Here is a 10,123-nt window from a genome sequence, read left to right as displayed (position 1 = left end):
GCCGCGGCAGCCGGAGCCGGGACGCCGACCCCACGCGTCCCGCAGACGGGAGGGCGGGCGGTTGCGGACGCCCGGCCGGCGGCTCGCAGCATGGATTCGGATTCCGGCGAGCAGAGCGAGGGCGAGCCGGTGACCGCCGCAGGTACCGAGGGGACCTGACAGCCCAGCCCAGAGGGCCGGGGCCCGGAGGAGGGGAGGCCAGGGCAGGAAATCGCGAGTATTTCTCCGAGCTGCAGGGGGCGAGGCCGATCCCTTCCAGGCCAGGACTGGGGATTGCTCCGCGCATGAGTTTGCTGTGAGGCTTTCTCCCTCACTGCACTTGGGCGCGCGGGAGGAAGAAGAGGTGCATCTGCGGGTGACTCTCCGCGCAGCTGCGTCCCGCTGCGGGCTCCGGTCGCCCGGCGGGGGCGCGGGGGGGGGGGGACGGGCTCGGGAAATCTGCGTCCGGTAGTTTGATTCAGCGAGGGTCGCAACACGTCTGTCCTTTTAAAGAACTTTCCGAGCGCCCACCCGGTCCTCGAACCCGGGGCTCCAGGGACGCTGCGGAACAGGTGACCCGGTCCGAGGGCGCGACAGGGGACTCGCGGAAGGAAAGAACCCGCGGATGGACGGGCAGGGATCAGACCACAGCTAGTGACTGCGGTTCCCGAGCCTGCACTAGCGGTGCAGAGGGGTTGGCCCACCTCTGGCCCGCACCGGCGGAGGGGGTCCGGGAACACAGCGGCGGGGGCTCGCGGGGAGCAAGGTTTCGCCATTAAGAGGCGCCGCCAGCTTTTCGCAATCGATAGTTATCGAAGCAGTGGGTGGATGCCTACTTTGGAAAAAATGAAGGTCCTCCCCCGCCTCTCCCTGATACTGAGCAACAGGAGGAAGCCACCCACAGCCTTGGGTCGACTTACCGCTGGGCTCTGCCCACCTCCGCCGGCCGGCTCCGCCCCGCCTCCCACGGGTCCACGCACCGGAGACCTGATCACCCTCCCCACCTGTCGGTGGCTCCCCGCACCCGCGGAGCTTGAAAGCCGCCCTAGCCAGCACACCTGTGACCTGAGAAATGAGACTCTCCTGTTACAGACCTGAAGTCGTAGACTAGTCCCCACTCTTCCCTATGTCAGATCAGCACCCTGAGAGTGGGGCCCAAATGCCAGGAAGCACTATCAGCCCAGGCGTGGGTGTAGGAAAGGCAGGCTCAGGAGCCAGGCAGGACAGCGCCAGGCACTATGCCAAAGGCCCTACATGTATTATTCCCCCTTCATCCTCGCAGCATCTAGCCAGGTGGTTATTATCTCCGTTTTACAGAGGTCCAGAAAGGGTAAGTGGCTTGCCCACGTCTCACAGCAGGGAGTAGCCAAGGACAGAGTGATTCCTTTCCCACTGCATCATACCCCTCAACCTTCCACAGGGCAGCTGTTGTCAACACCTTTGGGTGGATGGGAAGAGATGAGGCTGGCGAAGAGGAAAAGCGGCATTACCAAGATGCCTATGTGTGAGGATTCCTGTGTGTGTGTGTGTGTGTGTGTGTGTGTGTGTGTGTGTGTGTGTGCGTGCGTGTGTGCGCGCGCGCGCGCGCGCAAGAGCCACCTCCTCTGTGTAGGCATATGTGGATATAACCAATAAATATGAGCCTTCGGCTACCTCTCTGCTTCTTTGGCTATGAAGCACCAAGATTTTGTTTCACAGGGGGGCTTGTGGATCTCCTCACATCATTTTAAACTTCCAATAGGTGTTTGTATCTAAGTATATCTGGAAAGCTGAAGGGTGGGGGGCGCCGATCTTGACACTTTACTGTCTCAAAATCCCAGGAACTAACATGCCCTCCCCACCCTACCCTCAGAGCTCTTGTGCACGTTGATGTTGAAGGGAAGGAGAAGGAAGCTTAGAGAAAGAAGAGGGAGAAGAGGAGGGAGGAGACACTCCAGAAGAGGTGGTGCTTGAGTGAAAGGGGCGGGAAGGAATTCTTAAGGGTCCTGTTGCTTCTCCCCCAAGCCTGCCCTGCCCAGAGAATCCTGAATGCATGCCTTGTGTCAGGTCTCTGCGCTGCTAGCAGCAAACCTCACCGCTGAGATCAGATGAGTCCCATGAAGAATAGGATGGCCAACTCTGTGAGCTGTCACCATTCGTTTGCACCTTGCTGTTTTCTACAGTCACTTCTTTTTTTGTGTGTGCTTGAATCTCCCAAGTTGAACATTTATTTGAATATCACGAGCCATTCTGCTAAATGGCATTCCATCTCATTATTCTCAGTCTTAAAGTATTCTTCGTGACAAAGCTTCAAAACTAGATGCTAATTCATTGCCTTGCTGTCGCTGCATCCTGTCAAATGGAAACCCTTGCTGCAGCTTCAGATACAGGTTAAATGACAGGTATGTTATCTGCAGGGGTTGACCTTTGTCTCTACAGGGAATCAGGCGTTCATCTGTGGACCTGTGCCTGTGCAAGCTGGATGATTTTGTAACAGAGGACAGCAGAGAAAGTTGGACTTCTTGGAGTATTCGTGTGTGTCCGCTTCCTCCCCAGTGGCCTTCCCTTCTTGAATATGTGAAAAATCCCTGTGAGATGTACCTTAGTAAGGTCAAGAGCCTGGACTCTGGAATCAGAAAGACCTAGGTTTCATTCTACACCTTTTGGGCAAGTTATTTAACCTCTCCAAACCTGTTTCCTACTCTGTAAAATGGGGATGACAATGATACCACAAGGAGGATTAAATAAAATATCACATGAAGAGCCCAAGTGTAGGGCTCTGCCCTTACCAAAGCATGCTTGAGATTCTCTCTCTGTCTCTCTCTGCCCCTCCCCTACGTGTGTGTGCACGCGCTCGCATGCTCTCTCTCTCTCTCAAAATAAATAAATTTTTTAAAATATCACATGAAAAGTGTTCCTGGTAATCATTCAGTAAATGATAGCTACTATTTTGATTATCACTTGATTGGATTATTTGTTTTAAGAATACTGCTAAATAATGTACCCCAATGCTTTGTAAAATGTAAATCATTAGGCATGTGTAAAACAATTAGTACTGTTGGCATTATTATCACATTAATATAATTGCCTGAGCAGATTTGTTTCGAATTTTCTCCTTTTCACTCACTCTGTCTGAGGTGTGTGTGTGTGTTTATTGGTTTGGGGGGGAGGTTATCTTTATTTAACTTCTTATTCTCCTCATTTTAAAGCTCAAGGCATGAAGATGGGGCCATTCAACATACTGCTTTCATGCCCCTTTTCCTCTAGCTCTAGGTAAAGTTGTACAAAGCAGAGAACCCTTTACCCAATCCACTACGTAATATGGAGATTAGACATTTTCATGCCAGTACAACCAATGAAACTTTTTCCTTCAAGGTAGCAAGAGACACATGAGGTCCTTGCCATTCTCCCTTCCATTTTTGGAAAGTCACCTTCTGAGTTATAGATTAGCAGAAGAGTGATAAAATCTGAGGACCACCTACTCTTTACTAACCCCTTTCCAGACACTTTTATAAAGCTCTCCCCAGTGCGTGCTGTGCAGATTTCTCATCAAGCAATTCAGTGCTCTACATAAGAGAGTGAAAGGGGGAGATGAGATTGGTCTCAAACTGCATCTTCTGTTTTTCAAGAAGCACAGGATATGTGCCTCTATGTCATTCAGCTGCCTGAAACTCTACTCCGCCTTTCTTTCATTTTGGGTTCTATGATTAGGAAAGAGGCAGGGTTTATGGAAGACTGGATTCATTCCAGAGACCCAACTTGGCAGTCTGTGGTTTGGCAAACCCACCATCCATCTCTCAGAAATCCTAGCACTTGGTATATTAACTCAGCAGTGATTAAGAGTTTTTCCTAAGATGCAACAAGCGAGTAAACACTAGTGGTATCAGCTTTTTCCCTTTCTGGCTTGTAAGACCCAGATAGTCTACCCAGCTGAGGACAGACCAACTCCTTCCACCCACAGCTTAGATGGTCCAGGGCCATCAAGCTGATGGGGCTTCTTCGCATCTGGGTAGGTGCTACAGAAAAACGTGTCCATGCAGTGGAGTCAGGATGTGCTAGGGGAGCATCAAGACAGTAAAAGAAATGGGAAAACAGCAGGCCCCCAACTTCATCCTCGTCATCCTTCTCATCGCCTAGGTCCTAAGCTTGGTCTTTGTGAATAAAGTGGCAAGGAATGGGTAGGATTCAATAGGTGGCCAAGAGAAGGAAAGGCATTCCAGAAGTCACACACCACTTGAGCAAAGGCACAAATGGGGAGGTAACTGGAGTGAAGGGCATATACTGGGGAGTACTGGGAAATAAAGATATATGAGTGAGGGGAGGGCCACATAGAAGAGGGTCTTAATAACCTGGTCCTGATGGTGCCAGAGGAGCCCCTGTCGAGTTGATTGTTGTGCTGAAATATGACTGACTGGAAGTTGGATTTTTGGGAGCCACGTTTGATAGACATCAAGTGCAAGAACTGCCTAGGCTTGAAGCCTCAGCTAGCAGGGGTGGCCACAGTATTGGAGGAGGTTGTGGCACTAAGGCGAGGCAGAAGAGCAAGGAGGCCAGTGCCATGTCTGAGAAGCAAACAACAGATGCTGCTGACAAATTGTACAAAAGCAGTGAAAGGAGAGGGAGAGTGAAAGACTAGCATGTTGACTTGGGGTGAGGGCAGAGAAATCCAGAGATGGGCTCCCCAGCCCAGGCCTCCAAGCCCCGGTCCTTCCATCAGGCACTTAGCAGTAGTGCTTTCCTTAAAGGCACTTTTCCCTTATAGACAGTAAATCATGCTTGGTTTCAAGGAATCTTGAGTTTCTGGAGTTTGTTGATTCTCATCGTTAGGTTCCTCTAGGAGGCTGTTGAGTCGTAACCTTTGTTGACTGACAGATTGACCATTGATGGGCTGGCTGACCTGGGGCAGGGACCACCTGGGAATGAGGTACCGCTTGCCTATTAGTCATAGTCCCACATCTTGTTCCTGTTTGTTCCCACATCTTGTTCCTGTTGGTGGACCCTTTCAGGGGCCTCTGCCTCATCTACACACTGGGCTGTAACTGCTTTAAGGGTTGGGACCCTGTCTTGTGCCTTCATGTTCTTGAGATTTTATGGGCATAAGAAGTGAATGAGCATTTAGAGGAGCTTCCTGAGAAGTCTGCACTGAAAGGCCAGACAGCCAGAAACCTTTCCTATAAGGTGGAACTGCCAAATTTTTCCTTCAGTATTTTGTTTTGCTTCTGTGTTTTAAGATTTCTTACACTGTCTGGGACCCTGTGTTGGGAAGTATGGGGAATGTAGAGAGAGAATGACAGGGACCATCCTGTCTTCAAGGGCTTGAGATCTGATGGGGAGATAGGACATGTATTGCAATGGCCACAGCCTACACCAGTGCGTGAAGACTCTTGACCCCTTGCCCTAGGATAACACCCCAGCCAGATCTCTGTTTAAACATTTTGTCTTGGTAACAGACACTTTCCGTTGTCTGATTTATGGTTATTCTTGTACATCGCTCATCTCTTGTAGGGGATTGTTAGCTCCCTAAGGGCAAGGATTGGGTTTTTTTCACCTGTATCACTTCCCACCAGCACCACCCATGGACCTAAATAGACTGGTTGGTTACTGGCTGGCTGAATGCATGCATGCATCGATAGATGGGGTACAGGCATAGCTCAGAGATGGTGCAGGTTCAGTTCTAGACCCCGGCAGTAAAGCAAGTATTGCAACAATCAAATGAATTTTTAGATTTCCCAATGCATATAAAAGTCATGTTACATGGTAGTCTCATAAGTGTACAATTGCATCACCTCTTTAAAAAACAATGTTCATAACTTAAAAATACTTTATTGCTAGGGGTGCCTGGCTGGTTCAAACATCCGGCTCTTGATTTCAGCTCAGGTCATGATCTCACGGTTCATGAGTGTGAGCCCCTCATGAGAGTGATTGTCTCTTTGGCCCTCCCTGACTCATCGTGCCTGTGTGTGCGTGTGTGCACATGGGTATGTATGCACTTCCTCAAATAAACTTTAACAAAAATAAAAATACTTTATTGATAAAAAAAAATGTTAACCATTATCTGAGCTTTCAGTGAGCCATAATCACTGATCACAGGTCACCATAACAAATGTAATTAAAAATGAAAAGTTTGAAATATCGCAAAAATTACCAAAATTTAATACAGAGACATGAAGTGAGTAAATGCTGTTGGGGAAGTAGTGCTGATAGACTTACTCCACCAGGGTTGCCAGACCTTCAGATTCTTAAAAAAAAATCTGCAAAAGGGGTGCCTGCATGGCTCAGTCAGTTGAGGTCTGACTTCAGCTTAGGTCATGATTCCACAGTTCATGAGTTCAAGTTCTGTGTCAGACTCTGTGCTAACAGCTAAGAGCCTAGAGCCTGCTTTGAATTCTGTGTCTCCCTCTCTGCCCCTCTCCCACTCGCTTGCTCTCTCTGTCTCTCTCTCAAAACTAAATAAGTATTTTTTTTAATCTGCAAGGTACATTAAGCAAAGTACAACAAAATGAGGAGTGCCTGTATGTGGATAGACAGATGGATGGATGATGTTGTAGGTTGGTTCCCCAGGAAGCACGCAGTGAGTTTATTTGGGGGAGAAGTGGGGAGGGGAGGAACACTGGACTAGGCAGAGTGAAAAGCTGAGCTGCAGTGCACGCCCAGCCATAGCTTCCAGTTCTGGAGCTGCAGTAGCCCTTCAGAACCGTTCTGACTTGGGGTGAGGGGCCAGGCCTCATAGCCCCCCCTTATACGGTGATCAGTCATTAGATGCAGGCCATCCCAAGGAACAGGGTGTGACCTTCGGTGAAGCTGTTCCCATCAGCTAAGGGCTGTCTGCAGACCATGTGACTAGTAGCTTGTGGAGTGCTTGGTTCTCCATTCTTGAGGAGGAACCTGGGCAGTACAGTGCAGCATCTACCGCAGGTGGTCCCCCAAATTCTTCAGGAATGTTTCCTTAGGGATGGCAGCCCTGTCTACCGGCAAAGCTCAGAGGATAGTCATTAAACTGTAAATTTTATCTGGACCTCATTAGGACAATTTATTTTTAACATTTATTTATTATTGAGAAACAGAGAGAGGAGGAGACACAGAATCCGAAGCAGGCTCCAGGCTCTGAGCTGTTAGCACAGAGCCCGATGCAGGGCTCAAACCAACAATTAGTGAGATCATGACCTGCGCCTAAGTCGGATGCTCAAACCAACTGAGCCACCAAGGCACCCCTTATTAGGACAATTTAGCTTGCCGGATGAAATTACCCATTCTAGACCTCCTAGCTCTGCACCTGGTTGTTCAATCCACTCAATCTAATAGATATTGACTGATCATCTGTGTTGTGTTGAGTGGTGCAGGGTGCTACAGTAGCATGCAAAAATGGAATTAGAAGGAACCCTGCTCTCTAAAAATTTGCAGCCATGTTAGGAAGGGAAAATATCCACCCAAAACTGAATCTGTAAGACTAGGTGGCATCAGCAATAAATGGTGTAGGATTTGGAGCACAGGGCATTGTGGTTTTGTGTTCTGGTGGGGAGGCTTCATGGAAGAGATGGGCCTTAAGCTTAGCCTGGAAGGAGAGAAAGACTTAGATGGGGAGAGAAGAAAGGGAAGGTAGCAAGGCCAGGAGCCTATGAGAAGCCTGGCCTGACCCAATGGGGATCCCGTTGGAGGACTCATGGGAAAAGAGCGCTGTCATACTTAAAAAGTAAAATTGGGTGTCATGGTGGTGGTTGTAGCCAACATGTAAGTTTCTAGAGCTGGAAAAAGAATGTGTGTGAGTGTGCAAATAGAAAGCCCTATTTCCTATGTTATTTTTCTCTTTGAAAATATGGTACCTGCTTTTTTATTTGTCGGCACAATTGAATTACAGTCACTTTCCATTAGCACCATCCTCTAAGTGGTTGCTTTTCCTCCAGAGTTACTATTGGCTCCCACTTGAATTCACATGCACATCTCTATAAAAATACTGCATACATAATTTTATTTTGTTTTTTCCAGTTACTTGGCTTCCAACTCTTTATGTAAAATGCCTAAGTAGGTGGATGTTTGGGCTGTATTCTGTGCAAGTATAGAAATAAAGGATAGAGAAGCATTTAAAAAACAAGTTTCCTGTACCAACCTAATCCAGGAAAACATATAAAGAGGGAATCTGTGTCCTTCACATGTATTAAGGAATGCTAAAAAATATATTACCTTTTTATACATAAGAAATTCTTTTTAGGCAGTTGCATGGTCCAAATTCTGATGCTGCTTTAGAACAGTCTTCACGTTCATATTGGGTTTCCTAAACATCATTGCCTGGGAATAAATTTGAGCCTGTTCATGGAAAATCTACTAGTGTGCAGACTATAAAAATGGAAGGCTTGGCGGCACAGAAAGTGCTAGACACACCCTAATAGAAACCAGTATTTTGTAACTCATTTCTCCAGAAAAAAAAAAAAAGACACTTTGATGGGCTCCAAATACTGGTTTAAACTATTGAAAAACCACAGGAGCAGCCATTAGCTTCTAAGTTCTCCTCTCAAAAGTAAAATATGCTTTCTGTGAAACCATTCTAACCCTGAAAGGAAACATTTTTGTGATATGTAGCTTTATGGAGGTTCCCAGTTGATATTTTTATAGTAGAGGCATCCACTTTAATGTACAGGAGGGAATTCTGTCAAGGGCTGTTCAGGGGAGCATGCAGGTCCAGCACACCTGATTTGGGCCTGTGGGTCATGCTGGGAAGGTACACATTTCGGCCTAGAATATGGGAGGGAGGTAACGGGGCTGTCTGCAGGGCAAACCTCTGGAGCAGCCCTGTCCTACCATGTTCGAGTCTGGTTCCTTGGTTTCCTCAGGATAACACTGAGACAGTCAGGGAGAGAAGACCGGGAATGGGGTTGTTGGGTAGTGAAAGTAGGGTTTAAGAAGGTGTGGCAAATATCAAGCAACATGAGAAGCTGTGAGGATGTGCTAGCCAGAGTCCAGCCCCAGCGAGCTAGTACTGAATGCAAAATAATAGTGGTTTTGAATTTTACTTATATATTCCATGTTAATTAAACACATACAAGGTATTTGAGACTGAACTGATTGTTTAGATGATATTTAACCCTTATACCAGCCTTCAGGGATAGGTAGTATAAATAGCTCCATTTTATAGACCAGAAAACTGAGGCACAGAGAGGTTAAGTAACTTGCTCAAGGATATACAGCTTGTCAGGGAATTTGAATTCAGTCTAACAACAGAAATGGTACTCTTGTACCATTGAAAATTAATAGATTAGGTAAGTTAAGTTGACGGATGTCACCAGGTTCCTTTGCAGCCCCCACCAGCTCCCAAGGGGCCTAGAATACTGACCATTAGGTTCCTTCATGAGGCTCCTTCTTAGGACATTATATCTCCAGGAGGCCCTGTTTGAAGCGGCAGGCATTACCTGCATTAGCTCAATGACACATCGGCAAGGATTGGCTGGCGCAGGCTCCAGAAAGAGAGCTGGTGAAGGTGGCTCAGGAGGGAGGTCGGAGAGGGGCACGAAGCTCCTGGCAGGGAGAGGAGGTTGTGGAAGTTCCCTGCAGCTGTGCACTCTCGAGTCACAGGACCTGCTGGGTGGTGAATGTCCTAAGCAGCAGAAGGAGAGAAGAATTAGAAAGCAGAGCCAAGGGAGGTGCTGAAGTCAGACAAACATCCCCTTCTTCAGAGTGTACTCGAGCTGGGTCCTAAGGCATTGTTTTCATTCCAGCATTAAGAATCATTTCAGATTAAGAACTCCCAGGACATGGTAATCCGTTGGATTTGAGGATGAGAGAAAACAGGATGAGCCTGCCCCACAGTGAAGAGAAGTTGAGATTCAGAGCTAGATGACTGGGGTTTGGGTGTCCAGCGCTGTCTCTTACTGCTTTTTTGTAACATTAGTTTCTAACCAAAGGCATGCAGTAGCTCATGACAGAATATGTGAAAACAGTACAAAGAAGAAAGTTAGATTGAGCCCCGAGAATAGATGTGCTTTTCCAAAGCCAGAAAGCAATCCTGAAGAGATGCAAGGGAGCTTTATTTGGGGAAGGAGGAGGCTTTATAAGAGAACAAAAGCCCCTCTTCTACACAAAAAACATGTGGCTAAACTGCCAGGCAATGTCAGAACTGGAGGCCAGAGCCTTCCCCAGAAACATACATAAGTTTACTCTGAGTGGTGGGGTATCA

The 10,123-nt window shown here is 47.6% G+C and overlaps 1 protein-coding gene across 2 annotated transcripts in view; it reads left to right on the top strand.

Moving 5' to 3' along the window:
- Positions 1 to 6: 6 nt before the first annotated feature.
- Positions 7 to 10,123, top strand: part of TNFAIP8L3 (TNF alpha induced protein 8 like 3) — a 34,525-nt gene continuing 24,408 nt past the window's right edge. The window contains exons 1-2 of one of the 2 annotated variants that reach the window (XR_003913009.1): positions 54 to 142; positions 2,398 to 3,041. Coding sequence is in view for 1 of the 2 variants with exons in the window: in XM_029950897.1 (XP_029806757.1) it covers positions 91 to 142 (52 nt within the window). In the remaining variant the exon portion in view is untranslated. Of the gene's footprint in view, positions 143 to 2,397; positions 3,042 to 10,123 lie in introns of those variants that run through there. The other variant, XM_029950897.1, reaches the window with a different exon arrangement.

Source organism: Suricata suricatta, chromosome 9 (genome assembly GCF_006229205.1).
Source record: "Suricata suricatta isolate VVHF042 chromosome 9, meerkat_22Aug2017_6uvM2_HiC, whole genome shotgun sequence".
In the NCBI taxonomy this organism is placed as follows: domain Eukaryota; kingdom Metazoa; phylum Chordata; class Mammalia; order Carnivora; family Herpestidae; genus Suricata; species Suricata suricatta.
The sequence above is the reverse complement of the archived record's forward strand: the minus strand, read 5'-3'. Positions and strand labels throughout refer to the sequence as shown.